The sequence below is a fragment of the Denticeps clupeoides genome, chromosome 6 (assembly GCF_900700375.1).
Source record: "Denticeps clupeoides chromosome 6, fDenClu1.1, whole genome shotgun sequence".
Classification (NCBI taxonomy): Eukaryota; Metazoa; Chordata; class Actinopteri; order Clupeiformes; family Denticipitidae; genus Denticeps; species Denticeps clupeoides.
In genome coordinates, this window is record NC_041712.1 from 15,282,859 (window position 1) to 15,302,941 (window position 20,083).

The following is a 20,083-nucleotide window of genomic DNA, read 5'->3' on the forward strand; positions in this document are numbered from 1 at the left end:
GATTACAGTGGCCGCTTCCTTAACCGCTAGGCCACCATGTGTTTTTTTTTTAACAGCCATCTGACTAGCGGCTGCACCCTTAAAAATACAGCAAAGCGTCCTTGGAGTGGAAACTTGCTTAATTCTTCATGCTGCTTACCAAACAGAGCACTCTTTGAAGACTGAATAATTCAGAGGTCTTTTTTTGTCACAATGGCTGATTCATGGATGTCAAATGATGGGCAAAACCAAATAATCACAGTTTTCACATTATGCTCTATTTTCTACACCAGCCAGTCCAGGAGCCCAAACATTTCAACAGATTCACGGTTTTGGATATTCTTTCATGAGACCTAAATACAGGTTTAAAATGAAGATTCTGCTTTTGGTGACAACACACTCATGAAATGGCAGAAATGTTCATTATTGAGATTAAAATCCCTCCACACTCTGGGCTATGACTGTGCAATTTCGAGCTCTGTCAGAAGCAGTAATCACTGTCGCATTTTTAATTCTGCAGAATTCTATTTAATTGACATATTTCATGCACCTTTTACAATCATTTGTCTCTGACTTTGTCATGTTTATTGACTACAGTAAATTACAGTGAAATTATGCATGTACAGTATGTCTGCCTGAGTGCTGACTGCGTCACGTTGTGGAAACCTGTCCACATGCAGCAGGGTGAACTCACAAACCTGCAGAAGTCAATCTTAAATCTGCAATTTCATCAGCACCAAGTGGGCGGTCAAAGAAAGAACAGAGTCTTTCAGTTTTTCTACATGATGAAGAAACATTTCTTCACTGGCTCAGCAGCTCAGCCAAACCCCTAGGAATTCATTCTGAGCCCTGGAACTTCTTTGAAGGTCTCGCCTGTCATATAGAAGCTTTTGCTCACGTCCAGTGAAAATGTGATTCCTCTTCGTTTTCCAGGTTGTTGGCGGCTCAGATCATGTTCAAGCCTAGAAGAGGAACATTTTTGGGAGGCCTTTCCCTCAGAAATAGCACACTCTGAGGATGAAGCAGAAGCACACAAAAAGGAGAGCAACCATCAGAATGGTCCTTCAATGAACATCAACATTCCTAACCAAGAATAGCTCTGGAAAGCTCTGAAGAACCTTTAAATCTCAGTCGGGGGAACAGGATTTGTGAGTTGCTAGGTAAAAAAACTATTCTTTAAATCTAAAACCTAATTCTAATTCTGAATTACAAATATATTTACTGTATGCATGTAATGATTGTGCTTTTTTAATTATTTAACATTATGAAATGCAATAATATTTTAAACAGATTGTCTTTTTAATGTTTTTGTTGATTCTTTTTGTGACAGATTTTTGGCTTACTTACGTAACCATATGACATGATCTTGACTCTGGTTATTGTATCAGTTTTCTTGATAAAGATGGACAGAGGAAGGATTCATGTGGATTTATTTGCATTTAAATGTGCAGTCTACAGTCACAGGATATTAGAGAAGCACTTAATGGCATGTCAATATATAAAGTATGAAATGAAAATTAGCAGAATGTAACACAGCGTTATAGCACCTTTGACATTTATTTTAATCAAATGAATCCATTCATTTTTTTAAACCACAGGTGTTACAACAGAGAATTATTTTTGTTTGTTTCATAGATTTTAATTTGTGGAGGCTATCAGATAACCTATACATCAGCAGAGTCAATGGAATCCCTTTCAGTCCCCTCACAAACCCAGAAAAGCGGGCTATTGACTGAGAGTGTGATTACTTCACGTCAGGCGTGAAGCGCACTACTGCGCCTGTCCTCCGAGGCTGGGGTCTTTCCACCAGTGGTTCTGACTCTCCTCCAGTGGCATTCGAGGAATGATGATCACTGGGTCGATGAACCTCAGCCTTATGCTCTCTAGGAGGCAGCATCACAGCATTAGAATGCCCCCAAAAAAACAACAAGGAAAAAAAAGACAGAAAGAGACATAAGATGAGGCAATTCTCTTCTGTTCTGGGACACAAGAAAGCATTGAGATGAACAATCTAGTACCACTTTGACTATTATTCAGGATGATAGTCTTCCTCAACTACAGCCTCTGGGACTAATGGTTATGTAACTGGAAGTTATCACTTAATCCTGAGAGATATATTCACATAACAAGGCCCTCTGTGCAGAAACTGTTTTATCAGACCATTAAAAATATTCCAATTGTTGACCAAACCACTGCTGCAGATAGGGAGTTTAGGGACAAGGTAGCACTGCTCCAAATGCTCTATTGTTTCTACAGCCAGTTACTGGTCTGTACAGGGAAATCTAACTACTCAGCACTTGATTTATCTGATCATGGGGAAGATGTACTTGATGAGATGTTGACTAGGTTCCTGTGCAGGACCTCGGTCTTCAAAATGCTAAAATTGAGCACAGGGCTACACCAGAGCTCTTCAAATCACAGTCCTCAGGGGGTAATTATCCAACCATACCATACCTGTGTGACCACATTTGCAGAGCCCTTCTCTATACTTCTTGTGTTCCATCGTCAACAATCCAAGTCGTTGTAAATACTACATATGTTGCATATGCAAATACCACACTACAAAATACTACATTACATTGTACATTACATTACATTGTATTTTTAAATATATTACATTTTTGATGCATGGCCCAAAGCATAAGATGATGGCTGGTCAGTAACTTATGAAAGGTGCTCAAGATTCAGGTTTATCCAAGCCATGCAGTTTGCCTTGCTTCGACCTACTTTTAAAATGTGGTATGTAGCTTTTTAATGGGCAAGGTACAAGACACGGGACAGAAAAACGAGGTCAAGAACAGAGTGGTCTCATGGTACATAAACAGATGACACAAGGGCATCAGTCATTCTTGAACAATTTCCATATGGAAGAGAATATAGAAGGAGATATGACTTCAACCACGTATGGAAGGATGCGAGTGTACATGATGAGACAATTCCACCCCATCAAAACAGTGCAATGTGCCCTAGTGGAGAAGGTTTCCATTAGATGAAGTATTGTTCAATGGACAGTGAATGAGTTTGGATTACCTTGGGTTGGGCAGAGCACACCCCAATAGATGCTGCTTTAGGGTCTGAACCCAACCGATATCACGGATTGGCTGACAGAGCTGAATGTAGTGGTGCTGTTTTAGCGCAACCCTTCAAACGAAGGAAAATGCCACTTGTTAGCGATGGGAGGATTCAGATCACACAGATTACTTTTCCCCAAAAAACAATGATCAAAAGCCAATCAACAGAAGGTCAATGTACAGCAGTAGTTTTGCAAATGAAAGCACAATCACCATAAGAATTCAGATTATCGTACCAAAGAAAAAAATACATTTTTTTGCAATCTTGACTAATCTGCTAACCACAGACTGACCATGTTTAAGGCAAAATCCATGCAATCTAAAATCTGGCATGTGGTCCTAAACACACTTTTTTTGGCGCACATGTTGCTGTGAAATCCCGGTAGATAGATTTTGGAAATATATTGGGCAGGATGCAGAATAATATATTTCTCAACCTGCACAGCAGCATGTAAGAGCCACAAAAGGATATCAAGGCCTATGCCAGACCACAGGGTTGTCTCTTTGACATAGCTAACAACTAAACAACATTAATATGAATAAAATAAAAAATATATTTTTTGTGTGTGATAACAGTTCTCTTCCATGTGGATGAACATACTGAAACATTATCTGCACTATCCTGGCACTAAAAAGACTTGGGATATGTGAGGAAAAAGACTCTCACAGACACCCATGGGGGTTGAAATGCACCTGCCATCCATCATGCAGCCCCCCCTTCAACAAAATGCACCAACACACTTCTTTTTTTTCTGCTTTTTCCATTTATTAATGATGTTGCAGTATATGAGCAAGCAGTGAGCAACCACAAACACATCACAGTTATATATTCTGCCCCATTACATGACTCTCTGTAGAATGTGAAATCATGACTATTTGCTTGAATTTATTCTTGTCTACAGCATGGAGAAGAGATAGCACCGTGTAGGCTAGGCTATGCAAGCTAGCAGTACTGTACATACACACATCCATCCACCTTGTCTACATGTTTCCTCCTCGTCCTCCTTCAGCCTCTCTACCCTTCCTCCTTGTGTGATTCTAGTTCCGCCAAAAAAGGCTGGAAAAAACCCTAACGAGATGCCCTCACGCACAAGACACGGTGGGGGGACGGCCTGAGACAGACCACATAAAAATGGGAGACTGCACTGCTCCTCCTTAACTGGAAAATGGAAAAGGAGGAGGAGCAAAAGGGGGAGGGACTCAGACCATCAAAGCAGATGGAATCAGAAAGGAGGGGACAAGTATAGGATGATTTCATGGAACAACGGAAGAACAAGCAAGGCAATGTCTTTCACAAGCAGGCTGTTCAAATGAAGCCATCTGAGATGCTTGGAACCAATTTTGACCAACTGTTCTTGTTTTGCTCCTTTTGCCGGAGACTATGCAACAAATTTACATAGTCAAAAAAAATGCAAGAACTGTCGTATACTTTGTATGGTAAGATGCTAATGGGGGTGTCTACTGTCCATGTGCACCATCTAATTGCAGTGAATGCCTAAATGCCCATCTTCAAGCTTGCCTCGGCACAAGAATCAACTGGCTAAAGAGGTTGAGCTTGGGAAAACTGGTCAATGTGCTTTCAGGGAACCTTACCCATGCATTTAGAACCTTAAACCCAGATGGACAGGTCATTTATCTTTGAGCCAACTAAAGATGAAAACAAGCATGTGGCCAGCATATCTTAAAAGAATAGTAAAAAAGGGGGGGAGCATTCCAAATAGACAGCATTCAACTTACCATCACATCATGGGACTCATTACAATATAAAAAGAGGGATTAGCAGACATCATTTCAATTATTAAAACATTCACTCTTTCATGAACACATGAATGAATAAATAAATAAATAATAATGGGAGGGGGGGGTACAAACAAAAACATGGGATGTTTCTTATTCACATTTGTATGTATCGTACTGCCCCTATTGTTAAGATTCAACCTCAAGAGATCCTTTAGCACCTAAGTTCATCTGTAATATCTGTAACTGTGAACCCTGAAAGTGTGTGTAAGTGTGGGTGTTTGAGGTTTACACAGATTGTTTTGGTTTCATTCAAAGGACAGTGTTAAAAAAAAACAGGTTACAATTTTGCCGTTCACCAAGCGCTTCTACGTTACCATGTGGATTTCATCCCATTACTTAGATACGTGATAATAACAATACAGTAGACATGACATTCTAAACTACAGTTTGTTCAAAAAACACATTTATAGTACATCCAATAATGCATACTATCTTACAACTCCTGGAAAGGACAGGTAGTCAATCTTTATGTCCAGAGAAATTATTAGGTGACCTGCAATGCCTCTCAATCGAGAACTTGTTAATGAATAATTATGGCTGATAAAGCTATTTGTGTTTTATCACCTTCCCATGTTTACCTGGATAAAGTGGTGATACAATATGTTGCACAAATAAAAATGAACAATCGAGGAAATGTTGCCAGATATTAAAGGTGATTTAATATCTGATGGGGGGGGGGAATGTAATTGCTCAGAACCAGAAGATTGCATTCACAAAAGAAGCAGGCATAGGATCAGATTTCAAACCAAGTTGCACATTTATCAAAGACTTTCAGAGCAAAACCAGTTCAGAAACAGACAGTTATGTGACTTTTGCATATGATTATAATTTTCAATATTATTTGATTATGAAATGTTTCTCAGACCCAAAACCTTGATAAATGTGTCAGAGCAATCTGTGCAGTTGATGGATGCCAACCATACAGAGGGCCCCCATGCAACAGCAGTGCAGCATCCGTCGCCATAGAAACCTTGCAATGGGAAGAAAGTGGAGGGGTGGAGCTGAAGAGAAACACCCACCCACCCACCCCCGCCCCTGTCTCTGCTGTTGGGAATTCATGTGGCATGTGGCAAAGAGTAGAAAATGTCAGTCCCAACCCTGACATTTAGTACACGTCTTCATGAAAGATATAGTTATTCATAGCACGAGAAAGAGGGAGAAAAGAAAGTGAAAGAAGGACACAGAAGCAGAACAGAAGGAGGATGAAAAGTGGACAGTAAGGCAAAGAAAGAAAGAAAGAGAGAGCGATAGAAAGAAAGAACTACAGACCAGAGCGTTAAAGGGATGAGACCTTCTGATTAACTCATTCTGCAGCCTTCATTTTTATTTCCATAAGGAAGTATTAAATAGAAGTAGAAGTGCAATGATTTTTACTCTTTTGCCTCAGCCAGTTTGTTGTTCATCTCTTTACTTTTCTCCTTGTCTCCCTCCTCTGGCCTGGACGTGGGCTGGTTCTCTGAGCTCTTCTTCTTGGCTCCTCGTATGGAGGTGGCCTGCTTCTCTTTGGCCTTCTTTGCTGGTTTGCTCTGGCCTGTTGATGTAGTGGTTGTCTTTTTGGGTTTGGATCGAGGGGTACTCGATTTCTCCACCTGAGAAGGAAATGAAAAGATATATTATTGTCCCAGCTATATTTGAAAAATGTAGAATCTAACCAAACATTTCAGATGAACTTTTTCCCCAAATGAACAATCAGAGTCAAAACAACCAAATTTGCATATTATGTTTTGAGCGTTCTAACCTATTAAAGTCTTTAGTTTTATATTAAACAAAAGACATACAAGTGTGTTTCTACTCTACAGTCACGGCAAAAATTTTTGAGAATGACACTGTTCACTGGATGCTGGTTTTCAGTAGTTTGCAACATCACTTTTTTCAGTATTTTTCTGTGGTGTACTGAAGTATAATTACAAGAATTGTGTAAGTTGTTATTGACAATTACATCAAGTATATGCAAAGAGTTCTTATGCAAAGAGTCCATTTTTTTCAAGATGATTCAGGTTGATAGGTCCTGGCGCTTGCTGGACTTTCTTTGGTCACCCTGAAGCTTTCTTCACAGCACTTGGACCTCTCTCCCGGAAATTTTTACTGATCTGATAAATGGTTGATTTAAGTGCAGTCTTAGTAGCAATATCCTTGCCTGTGAAGCCATTTTTATGCAACGTAATGATGACAGCACATATTTCCTTGCATGTAACCATGGTTAACAGAGGAAGAACAATGATTTCAAGCATCACCCTCCTTTTAAAGCATCCAGTCTTCTATTCTAACTCAACACTATTGCTTGTGTTAACCAGAGGATCACTGAAATGATCTGAGCAGGTCATTTTGTAGCAGGGCTAAAATGCAGTGGAAATAGTTTTTTGGGATTAAGTTCATCTGCATGGCAAAGAGGGACTATGCAATTAATCTGATTAATTAATCATAACTCTTCATAATATTCTGGAGTATATGCAAAGAAGAAGCAAACTTGGCTTACTTTGCTCGGCTCAGTGCCTTTATACGGCTCGCTGTACAGTGAGCGGATCCTCCTCCTCTCCAGCGCCTTATTGTCTGAGGGCTCCAGCTTTGACTGCTCCCCCCTGTAGGTGGCGCTGTAACTGGTCTCCAGGTTGGTCTTTTCATCAGGAGGGTGATACTGGGACTTGGCCCTGATGAGTTTGACAGGCTTAACATCGGTGTAGGGTTTGAACTCTGCCCTGGAAATAGGTAAAGAAGAAAATCAAATTTTATAATGATACATTTTCATAAAAATAAATTCACAAGCATTACAAAATTGTACACCTGGAATTACTATAGGTTGAATTTATGTTCTTCATTTGAACTTTGACCGTTGAACTACCTTTCTCACTGATTGATCTGCCTTCTGCCCTTATCATCACGGACTTAGATATGCAGGAGCATGTCTCATCAGTGGAATAAGCCTTAAATCATCTGCAGAACCTTTTTTTTTCAAACTGAACAACAGTACTGCACTTAGCACTTTTAATTGAAGCATTGTACCCTGCACTTTAATCTCTCACTACCTTACACTGAGCTCCTGTGTTTTTACTATCATCATACTATGTGTCGTATCACTACTACTACTACTCTCATTATTATCATAGTATATCATATACTATATACACTATATACTAAATAAATCCATACACTGATATATTATCATATTTTTGCTACTTGTCCACCTTGTTTGTCTCAACCTGCACTCCTTCCCCCCATACACTCCTGATAACCACCGTACTATTTAATCTTGCACATTTTTGCACATAATCATTGCACTACAATGTACATATTCAACTGTAAATATAAATATATATATATATATATATCCATTGCATATACACACTTGTAAAATGTTTGATTATACACTTTCTTTTATACATGTGTTCATATTTATAGTTAATACTATACATAATATACTGCATATTATGACATACTACTGTACATCCATCTGTAAATATTATTCAGTCTCTTCCTGTACATATCACCCATAACTTATTTTACCTTTATCCTGCACTTGCTGCTTATTGCACTTCTGGTTAGACCTAAACTGCATTTCGTTGCAGTGTAATAACAATAATGCTGAATCTAATCTAATTATGGGTTGGTGGAAAATGTCCTTTGTTATGTTTTGTGTGTTATTCCATTTGCAATATGTATTTTTTGCACACTGTGAATCCCTGAAGCTTTGCAATCTCGGCTCTCTGTGTACTTGTATATGGTGAGATCACCATAAAGTTGACTTTGAATAGCCAGAAAGAAAACTGAGCAGAACTTAAGCTAGAAGTTTCTCAAGTCAGTGTTGGCACATAGCTTAGGTTGGCCAGAAGGGTCATGCAAAGTACTCAAAAATGTCATGGTTTGTTTCCTTGACATCACATTAACAATAGTAACACATGCGGGACAAAAATGGTACTTGGTACAAATCCGGTCAAGGTTCAGAGTAGCGACCCTAAGACTGGCCTCTCAGATCCACCAACAATTTTTTTAGGGATACAATCTAGGTGTTGACGTATCGAGTATCTGACGGTGCGGGCCGATGCACTTATTGATCCAGTTTTCAGTGTGGAATATGAGTCCAATGCAAAGCGGTTTCAGACCAAATGTGGGAAGCACAAGTCTGCACTCTGAAACCCAGTTTTTAATGGCGATGCACGTCTGAAGAGATATTTTCTGCTGCGCCTCTGCGAGCTCCTTTGCACACCATGATTAAAGTTCATTTAGTTGAACTTTACATTTGATAGTGTGAACGCTGTGACACACCCCATAGAAACAAATCATTGAAACTAAGATGGAGGAGAGGGTGATTATACCAGTCGGTGTGTATGAGATAGGCTTAGGTCTGCCTGCAGTGGAATAAACTGACTACATTCATGAATGCAGTGTGATTTTCTGTTGCAAACTGTGTTGTTATAATATCCTTCATTAAAACAAGATAATTCAACGGAACTTTATACAAACATCACACACACGTCACAAAATCTTTAGCCAATAAGGGCAAGGTTGTGTTGTCACTGAGGCAGTTCAACGTTTGTGCAGCCAGGCGAGAGGCACTGCACAATCTGTCTGAAGTCATCTTGCTCTCATGAGATGTGACATTGTGATGCATGGTGATGTTTCGCAGCATCAAAAAAAAACAACAGTGTGTCAAGAATTACTTTAGGCCAAATGAATGCACGCAGTATCTGAGTGTCCAGAGCTGTAAATCAAACCGCATCATTTTAGGAAAGGAAAGCGGGATGCTAGAGAAAAATGTCGGAGGCCACAGGCTTGCCAGGTGTATTTTGACAGTGAACATAACTTGTTGTTGTCAGTATTAATATGGAATAGAAATAACGTGATAACTATAGAACTAATTTTCAAGTCTGAAATAAGAGATCTATCTGAATTTTATCAAGATCATTGATCGAGGTATTGGTATCTACAGTAATGTATTGGGATCGGATTAGAACTGAAAAGAGCATCCCACATAACACAGAGATCTGTACATTTGACCGGAACGGGGTCTTCAAACCTTGCTTAAAATGGGTCAGGCTGATTTCAAACAACAATTTAGTGATTTTGAGAGTTTGACTTCCCAGAAAAAATGATGTGCTGACATGACAGTGGACTAATCACCGAGAAGAAGAGTGCAGAGGACTGAATGTGACGCATGGTGCACACAACCAAATGCATTTAACTTAGTGGTGGCCATGACAGGCGCCCGGGGAGCAGTGTGTGGGGACCGTACTTTGCTCTGTGGCACCTCAGTGGCACCTTGGCGGATCAGGATTCGAACCCGGAACCTGACGATTACGGGTCCGATCCCTTGCCCGCTTCCTCACCACTGACCCTATACTCAGTGAAAGCACATTTTACTTCACATACTAACCTTGAATTGTATAAAATTGTAAAACAAAAATGGCATATTAAAGTTGTTGTGTGTGCCCATGCTGTGTTATCATGTTTTAAAAGTAACAGGAGTAGACTGACAGAAGCCATTTTATATCACAAACATCTGGCAGCACTTCCTCTCAACAGCTTTTAGGGTAAAATTACTCAATTTCCATTCTATCCTAAAAACTCAGATCCACAGAAACTACACTCAACAGAGAGAAAACTTGTTTTTCAGCCCTACAAACCCAGTGCCCATCTCTGCCTGGCGCTCCATCTGCATCTTCGATATTCCCATGGATCTGAGAACATCCACAGGGCAGCTGTTCTGGCACAGCCGACGCCCGACCCCACAGCACAACTGCACATTTTCATCACGACATGAAAAACAACCTCGTACTGTACCGCACGGGAACAACAGGGCAACACGGTTTTATACCAGAGCAGCACTTCTTCAAAGTCACTCCTGAAATGCACAGAGCCAGAACACTCAGGTCCTGAATCATGGCGTTTTATTCCCTCCTGGCATTTTTGCAGGTGAATATGGCACCTCTCAACACGCATCAGCGGTAGACGAGGCTGCCTCTTGTCATAAAGATGAACCGTCTCGTCCAGGCTCAGACAGGGGCCGAGAGGCCACGCCCATCTCCGAGAAATACGACGCTGCGTGCTCAGGGCTGCTTTATTGCATTATGTCAGTCAAGCACTGGGCTGCATTGATTAGGTAACAGTATTAGCGGACAGGAAGAAAGGAAGGGTGGGGGTGGAGGGGCGGTGCTGCCAGTCATAGGAAAGTTCTGGCTTTTTGGAAGAATCAGCTCTGTCAGAACCGTCAGATCTGCACAAAACCGCACAAAACCTCAAAAAGCCTCACAGACGACAACCGTCTGTGCATAATTGCCGCGCCACCAATTAATCATGGAAACGCTGTTTTATATAACCAAATATAATGACTAGAGCACACCGCCATCATTACAGCAGCACTAAAGGTCAGCAAATCCATCACGTCTTTTAGCACACTGGACCATGTTATCGGGCGGGCATCGTGACACCTGCGCTGCATGATAAATGCGCCTGCAGCAGGACTGCCGTTTCACTGTAGTGATGACGAAGCAGCAGATTCATTCTGCTCTTACACATGGGTGTCGTGGGACAGAAAGCAGCTCTGAAGTCCAATCACATCTTGTTTTTAAATAAATGTGCTATTAACCCCTGAACGACAAGGAACTTGTCCACAAACCGCAACCTGAAATACGGATTCTCCTGCAGCAACTTAATTGGACCCCTACTGCCACAGCCACAGAATTCAGTTCGGGACAGAATTCCACCTCAAGCCTCTCGGTCTGCTACAGAAAGGTCATTATTTTCTTCAATGTTCGCAAAATTCACAATATGTGTTGCTGTCTAGTATAACCTAGATGGGGAAAGAGACTGTCAGTCTTCAGCTCTGCTGAACTGCATAATAAAAAAATTATAACACATAATTACAACAGCAATTACTGCACAATTCCGCGTACACTTCACAGTCTTGAATATGCATGCTCTCCCCGTGTTGCCGCCGGTTTTCTCCAGGTTCTCCAGTTTCCTCCCTCCCAAAGGCACGTACAGTAGGTGAACTGTCTGTGTGTGTCAGTGTGTGAGTGAAGGGTCGCGAGATGGGCTCCTTCAACTGCGAGCAGTTTCATTTCACACATTTTCTACAATCATTTTCTAGGGTGTTTAGAAAAAAATCCTTGTACATGGACTCATCTCATCCCTATGAATTGCCAAACATTTGCAATAACTTGCAGTTTAATAAACTGATGTGTGGAGTTTTTCCTTGTGTGCAGAAGGGTCAAGTGTGGGGGGTGTCAACTGTAGGGCCTGTCAAAGCCCATTGAGACATACTGTATGTTATTTTTGGCTATATAAGAAATAAATGTTGTTGTTGTTGTTGTTAATAACCAATTGATAGAGGTTTGATAGTAAAGGCTTAATAATGAAGCAGACGTGAGAAGAAGCCGACATTAAGAAGCCAGCAGTATTCGTTGATGCAGACAATCAATGAACATCAGCCGATACTGATATGTTCAGATGCAGACATGCACAAAAATGCGAATGGAGTTCCATCAGCATTGCATGCCATGAACTCATTGACTGCGGGATGTTACTATTGATTATAGTATCGATTATACTACTTATTTTTTTATTATTCCTAAATGCTTTCATCTCATAAATTGTGTTTTAATGGATGTTTTTTTATAATAAATAAATCAGTAGGTCACACAGGAATGAGCTGTGCAAATCAGAAGTGCTTAACACCAGTAAAATCCACCCATTCACCAATGATCCGGATCAACGTTGGCCAGATAACCAACCAATAAGAACAGGACAATAGTCTCAAATGAAGAGTATGGGATGTTAACAGCATGTACATTTGATAGTGTGATCCAATCTACCTTTCTGTTTATGAAAAGTGGGATGGACAATAAGAATAAAGTGAAAAAAATGCACACACACACACACACACACACACACACACATTCACTTGAAATAGCACAACAGGATGGCACACTGAGGCAGAGCCAAGCATTACCAGGCAACAGCGGAAAAGCACAAGCAGTGTAATTCAATTCCATCCACACAGAAATGAAAATGGATACACGGGCCATTTTATATGATAGACAATGAATTTCATACGGAATATTTTAAGTTCGAAACAAGAACAGCAACAATGACCTGTGAGAGGGATGAGATGTTTTTTTTTATTCCCTTGGATGAAATCAAACCTTAAAAGCAGTGAGTGCTAATGAATTCTGGCTGAAGGGTGGTCTCTCTTCTCCACAGCGTAGGAGCTCGCGAGGGAAGCAGCGAGGTGCGTTTGCATAAGTGGGAAGAGCAAAGTCTGTTGGATCCACAGCAGCAGGAGTACTGTATATTACTGCACAGGGTTCAAGGCCAAGGGGACAGAGAGCCACGGGCCAAACGGGCTCAGGGAATGGTGCTTACTCAATGCTGGGAGCTGGAAAACGCATCTCCACAGGGCACTTGGCACTGACTTTTCAGCAAAAGGCATTTTATTCAGGGTTATAGTACTGCAGTGGACTCTCTGCAGTGCTACTCAGCAATGTACTGAACATTTTCCATATATTCGCATCTTATTGGCGATGTACACAGGGTGGGAACACACTGCATCATCCTGATCCCTGAAGCTGTAGTATTGATTATTCTACTTATTTTTAGATTATTCCTAAATGTTTCCGTCTCACAAATGGTGTTTTGATGGATGTTTTTTTTTATAATAAATAAATCAGTAGGTCACACAGGAATGAGCTGTAAATCAGACGTGCTGAAGACCAGTAAAATCCATTCATTCACCAATGATCTGGACCAACGTTGGCCAGATATTATTTAACCAAACAATAAGAACAGGACAATAGTCTCAAATGAAGCGTATCTACATGGTAGGTGTTTTTAATAAATTGGCCATACGTATGCATCTCATGAAAGCGACGTGATTGTCGTTGTGAAACACAGCACAGCACACGGTGACACAACTAAATGTATCCTTGGTTTTTAAAAGCAGAGTGCGTATGGCCCAGGGAGCAGTGTGTGGGGACGGTGCTTTGCTCAGTGGCACCTCTGTTCAAGATTCGAACAGGTAACCTTCCGATAACGGGTCCGTTTCCTTACCCGCTAGGCCACTTTGACCTCTGAAAGGTGGCACCGGAAACATTTTTTGTAAAATAAAGCCTCTCCAACTCATTAGTGTGTTGCTGATGGGAGGTTACTGGCGACTCCGTCACCATGGAAATGCTCTGGCACAAAGCAAGGCTGGTGAAGTACCCCGATACAGTGAGGGGGAAGCTTGGCTTCAAATGGAACCCCTCCATTCAGATTAAAATAAAAGAAGGCTGGCAGTGAGGAAATTTAGGTAATTTACAGGGCAAAATAAGCTATCGAGCAATGAGGTTGCAGTTTGTCCATATATAGAATATATAGAATAGGCCCAAACTGTAGGTTACAAAGGGTCACTTGTTCATAAAGAAAAGATCGTGGTAACTTCATTTAAAAGGTCTATACCTTTTATATATACAAATTCAATTAATTTTAGAACACATACTACATGAAATACATATTGATAAAATCATGCAATCATTTATCTAACTCCCAACCATCTTGCCATCTACTTTCAACCGTCTACCGACACAGCGAATGTAAATGAGATGTAAATATATGCAGAGGGTTGTAGGAGCCGCTTACAAGACCGTGAATGGGTTGACCTCTGTAGGATGGCACTGGAGGCCCATGTGTAAAACTACACTCTCAGCATGTTGCTGATGGGATGCATTCAAGTGCTGTGTTGCCATGGCGATGGTGTGACACACTCAAGGGCCAGTGAAATGCCAGGGTGACGTTTCGTCAGGGGGAACCAGTATGAGAAAGAAAAACTGGTTACTGTAGGGCTTCTGAGTAATTGTCAAATCATTACTTTAGTTTGAACACTTCAGAATTCACAAGCATTCTACTGATGGGTCGTTTTTTGGCATGACTGTCTCTCTGACAGCCCATATTTCATAGCAGGTTGCACAGGGTAAACTAGACCAACAGCCCGTAAATATTAGCTTTGCGAAAGATCAGCCCATTAACACATAAAGTTTATAAAGGCCATTGCAGCAGCGTATTAATATCTGCATTGCTGGTTTAATGACATTTCTGGTTTGGCCCTCCAATTGCTCAGCAAGCAAAAAAAAATGTAAATAACAATAATATCAACATCGAATTAAAAAAGTAAATCAGGAATTTAAGGTCCGATCAATTTCCGCGAGAGCTCCAACGGCAGAGGAAATGCAACTGCCTCGTCAACGTTTCTGGCGTTGAGAACAGACCCCTTCCGCGCGTGCTCATGCATATTTAAGTGCTCTTCTGCGGACGAATCACCTTTGGCTGGCCGTGCAACTCCCCCAGGACAGGACCCCTGCTCTGCTTCCACACAATTACAGTAAAGCGGGTGGTCATGCTGCAGGACCGCTGCTGCTCGTCCAACCCACAAGTTTTCACACATCTTCCTGTGCCGGTTTCGGACGATCCTTTTCAATCTGTTTTCCGCTTCGTATACAGACGCGTTCAAGCCCTGCGGTCTGCCAATCCCAGTAGCAGTAAGGAAATCCCTTGGGTGGTTGATAAAAATGCCTAAAATTGCCAGTGCCAATGATTAGTCTACAACAATAATCTTTATAATTTGGACTTTGTGAGTGAGGACATCACTTCAGCTTTGCTCCGTTATGGCTCTCAGCACAGCGAAACACCGCTCTCATTCATCTGCTCCGTGGGGCGATCGCGCACATGGTACTGTAATATCAAACCAGTTCTCCCCCTGACACGGGCATCCTGTGTGAATTTATATTGTCCTGAGGCAACAAAAGCCCGTCTGTGGTGCTGAGAACTGTGTGTATCAGCATTTGTCCAAGGGTTCAGGGGACAAGCCAGTTCGCCCGCAGAGCGAGGGACAGGGTTCTGTGCAGATCGCACAAACATGTCTTCTCTTTCTGTGTTTCTCGAATGCAAATAGCATTTTACATTTACGTTTAAATTAACATTTACATTTATTTGGCAGACGCCCTTATCCAGAGCAATGAAGTAATCAGTTCTAGTTCACTAGGACTCACACCATGAATACAATCATTTTATTCACTCTGTTGTAGTTTTTCCCTGAATAAGTCCAAATTTAAGAAAATTTCAGGTTAGTCTAAATATTCTCTAAAGAGGAAGGTCTTAATCTGCCGTATTAAAATTTACATTTACAGCATTTATCAGACGCCCTTATCCACAGCGACTTACAATCAGTAATTACAGGGACAGTCCCTCCCTGGAGTCACTTAGGGTTAAGTGTCTTGCTCAGGGACACAATGGTAGTAAGTGGGATTTGAACCCGGGTCTTCTGGTTCACAGGCGAGTGTGTTACCCACTAGGCTACTACCACCCTGGTACTCAGTGACTGAGCTGTTCTGACCTCGAGGGGAAGTTCTTTCCACCACCGAGAGAGCAGTACTGGAGGCTCGGAGTATACGAGGTGCAGTGTGAGGTGTAATAAGGGCTGTGAGGTAGGATGGTGCTACTCCATGTCTGGCTTTGTAGGCCAGCATCAGTATTTTGAACCTGATGCGTGCAGCTACTGGGAGCCAGTGGAGGGAACGTAGCAGAGGGGTGGTGTGGGAGAATTTGGGAAGGCTGAAGATCAGTCGTGCTGCTGCATTTTGTATTGGTTGTAGAGGTCGGATGGTACATAGTGGTAGACCAGCTAGAAGGGAGTTACAGTAGTCCAGTCGTGAGATTACTAAGGACTGAACCAGTATCTGGGTGGCCTGGGTTGACAGATAAGGACGGATTTGTCTGATATTGTAGAGAAGGAATCTACATGAGCGGGAAAGATTGGTGATTGATGGTTGTCTATTGTTACTCCAAGGAAGCGTGCAGTTGTAGAAGGAGAGATCATTTTGGCCAGATGTGAGAAGTGCTAAAGGAACTGAAGGTCACAGGTAACTTGTCAGTATTAATGAAATATCATTGCACTGAAAAATTGCTTCAAAATTGCTTTGGTACAATGATAAGACATTATGGATTGATGGTTGTACAGCACCTTATGCACAAAACAAGCATAAAAAGTAAATAAAAAAGGACACAAAAAGGTGCAGCAAGGTGACAATTAACCCACACGTGACCTATTTTTCCTTCGAGCGCGCAAAGTAATGACAGTGGACACCAAGCTGCTGCCATTTTGTGCCAAGGGAGCAGCAGCTGTACGCCCTGCTCCAGACGCCGCCAGCAGCTGCTTCACTTGTTGCTTTTCCAACACGGCAGCCGCCCCCATGCTCACCGGCACGCCTCAAATAACATCAAAGAAAAGAGGCTTTTCGTTCAAACGTCGTAAACAGGAACTCACATACTCCAACATGGTCTTCTTGAGCTGCTGAGGCACTAAATCCCCCGATTCCTAAACTCCCTTCACAGCACGTCCAGAATCAGACCGAGAGTGAACACGAAAACACGTGAAACTGAGCGGAGATGCGCAGAAAGTGACGATTGCAGACGTACACGATATTTATACTGATTCCACCTTCACAGCATCAAAACACAAACTGCTTTTTCCAGGAAGATTTTTGGAACTTGTCATCTACACACAGACTCACACACACACACACACACACAAAACGCCATCAAACACACATATCAGCCCCGGATGTTGAGACATCACAGGAAAGTGTTTTACTGGACACAATTACACTGGAAACTGTACAGGACCTGCAAAGACCTCCTATAAAATATGCATGTAGATGATGAATACAAAAACGCAGCTTTTTTCCACACTCAACACCACCAGGCCCACAACGCACCTAAAAGTACCGCTATCCATACCGGAAGCCTTTTTTAAAGGTAGTGTTTACATTAGGGATGTGTGTATCGATCCTAAATATCGATACCAAGCTGGCATCAGCATTGGATCGATACTAGCACAATGGTGACGGTATTTTTGCTCTTCTACCACTGCACCGCGTACCAACTGAAAGTAAGCGCGCCGGTGGAAATTCTGCTCCCCACAGCAACCTGACTCAGTGACATCACGGAAAGGGGCGGGCCCAGTCTGTTTGGTGGACACCAACCCCGCCCCCCCAGCAGCTCAGTGCCCAAGACAAACCCCCAAATTTCCAATCCCATTGTATAAAGGATCAGTATCGGATCAGTACCACCGATATCAACCTGCATTTTACTTGGTATCAGATCGAAAAGGAAATCAGTGGTATGGCACATCCCGTTCGCTTCAAGTGGAAAAATCCGATTTTGTAATATGATTCTTTTGAAAATAGTTTTAATTGAAATACACGATTGATAAATAATCTTTGACGAGGTTTGAAATAATGAAGTCGACCCCACATCTGCTGATGCACGAGTAACTGTACGAGTGAGAATTTGGCCAGTTTTAATTACCGGTGCTGCTGGGGTTTTTCTAATGATGTGAAAGAGTCATTTACAACATGAACAACATCTGGACTGGAGTCCAATTTGAGCTGGTTCTCTTGTTTATGAGCGCGTTCGTTTGCAGAAATAAATCTGAAGGTAATTAATAAGGCCTTGACGTTCTTTGTGGACTAGAAGGCATGCTTCTTCATTAGAGACGAACATCGCTTCAAAGGACCAGCCTTATCTTCCACTGGGGGCAGTGCTGGCCTAGCAGGTAAGGAAGAAGGTTGCCGGTTCGAATCCCCGAGCCGCCAAGGTGCCACTACCCAGGCGCCTGTCACGGCTGCCCACTGCTCACCAAGGTGCGATGGTTTAAAAGCAGAGGACACATATCACTGTGTGACATGCCCCTGTGTGCTGTGCTGCAGTGTAACACAAAGGCAATCTGCACCACCCCAGACGCCAGAGCGCCGCAACCTGGCCTGGTCAGCAGCACGTATACGAACCTGTAGGAGCTGGCCGTCGCCTCCTTCTTGATCTGCCTGTTGAGGGCGTCCGCCGCCGCTCGGGTCCGGCCCTCCTCCGCCGCCGCCGCTCGGCCCCGGCCCTCCTTCTCCTCCGCCGCCGCCGCCGCTCGGCCCCGGCCCTCCTCCGCCTTCGGCTGCAGCTGCCGCTGCGCGCCCTCCAGCAGCTTGACGCTCACCCTCTTCTCGGCGTGGCGCCGCCGCCGCTCGTCCTTCTCCGGCACCCGGTCGGCGATCTCGCTCTTCTCCACGCCGCTGTCGGCCTCCGCTTTGGGGATCCAGGGGTGGTCGCCCTTCTTGGGGATGGGCCACGGCTTGAAGTCCTTCTGGTACTGGGTCTCGTTGTTGAAGGGGGTCTCCGGGCAGTGGTACTGGCTTTTGGGCTTGCAGCTGGGCTCCGGCCGGACCTTCCAGTGCTTGAAGTCCTGGCGCATCACGGAGCCGCTCGACGTCTCGTCGGCCGCCGCCTGGTCCCGGTGCGACGGCTGCGTGTCTATGGCGACCGCGGCGGGCCGAGGCTGCGGGGCGTGCAGCTGCTTCTGCTGCAGATGGAGGTGCTGCATCTCGGACACGTCCGGGTACTTGGTGAAGACCAGGGGCACCGCAATGTCAGCCTTGTCCAGCTGGTTCCAGAAGCGAGCCATGCAGCAGGCTCTGGTGATGCAGGGCCACGCCATGACGCCGGTTTGCTCAATTGTGCCTCCGATACGGTCAAGTTTCGGAGATTTCCGTTTTTACGTCAGGCCTACGGATCCTCGAAGCGCCAGAGCAAGACGTGCGTCGAGATAGTGGTGATTTGCCTTCTTCTCCACGAGAATTAATCCATCATGGCCGAAAATGGAAAATTCGCCCTCTCGACGTGAATATCTCGCCTGGACATCCGCGCTTCGTCCTGCTCGGTGTCTCCGTGGCCGATGCAGCAGCCCCGCCCGCGCAGCCTCAGCATCCCCGTCGAGATGCGCGGAACTGGAGCATCATCGCGCGGCGGCTGCAGTGGGCGGGGCCGCCGCTTCCCTGCAGTGGCGGGCAGGCGCCGCTGGGGGCGCTGCGGGCAGCCGCGGTGCCGACCGGGTTGTGGGCATTGCGGATTTTTTTAATTAGTGAAAAACCGCACGGTCATTAAAACGACACCAGCACAGCAAACCGGCGTTCGAGCTGTATAGCTATTAATTCCAAAAAATGCGTCTAGGATAAATCCAGATATAGTTAAAGATAAAAGAAGAAAGAGGCGACAAATGGGCAATTCCATCTTCTAAAGATGACGCGATTCTAGATGAAGAAAATGAAAAGAACTTATCTTACTGTGAAATTAAGAACTTATCCTTCAACAGACGGTTCAACCATTTTCCTGTCATTTAAATTTTTATTATTATTCCCACCTTAGTCTGCATTCAGAAGTGG

The 20,083-nt window shown here is 43.2% G+C and overlaps 1 protein-coding gene across 5 annotated transcripts; it reads right to left on the minus strand.

Annotated features, from left to right (window-relative positions):
- Positions 1-484: 484 nt before the first annotated feature.
- Positions 485-19,643, minus strand: map6a (microtubule-associated protein 6a). 5 transcript variants are annotated; one of them, XM_028984809.1, is made up of 6 exons: positions 18,665-19,643; positions 7,327-7,546; positions 6,225-6,439; positions 3,010-3,120; positions 1,728-1,862; positions 485-990 (listed from the first exon to the last, which is right to left on the minus strand). In XM_028984809.1, the coding sequence occupies exons 1-6, from the start codon at positions 19,357-19,359 to the stop codon at positions 975-977; spliced, it is 1,392 nt and encodes a 463-aa protein (XP_028840642.1). In that variant the 5' UTR covers positions 19,360-19,643; the 3' UTR covers positions 485-974. The 5 variants fall into 5 exon arrangements, with proteins under 5 accessions (XP_028840642.1, XP_028840645.1, XP_028840643.1 ...); XM_028984812.1 differs by lacking the exon at positions 3,010-3,120 and having other exon boundaries at positions 6,262-6,439; XM_028984810.1 differs by lacking the exon at positions 3,010-3,120.
- Between the last annotated feature and the right edge of the window lie 440 nt (positions 19,644-20,083).

Coding starts and splice junctions, on each gene's coding strand:
- map6a (XM_028984809.1), bottom strand. CDS start 19,359: ATGGCGTGGCCCTGCATCACCAGAGCCTGCTGCATGGCTCGCTTCTGG. Junction 3,121..6,224: donor AAACTGGCTGAGGCAAAAGA/GTAAAAATCATT, acceptor CTTCGTTTGAAG/GGTTGCGCTAAAACAGCACC. Junction 1,863..3,009: donor TGTGCTCTGCCCAACCCAAG/GTAATCCAAACT, acceptor GCTGCCTCCTAG/AGAGCATAAGGCTGAGGTTC.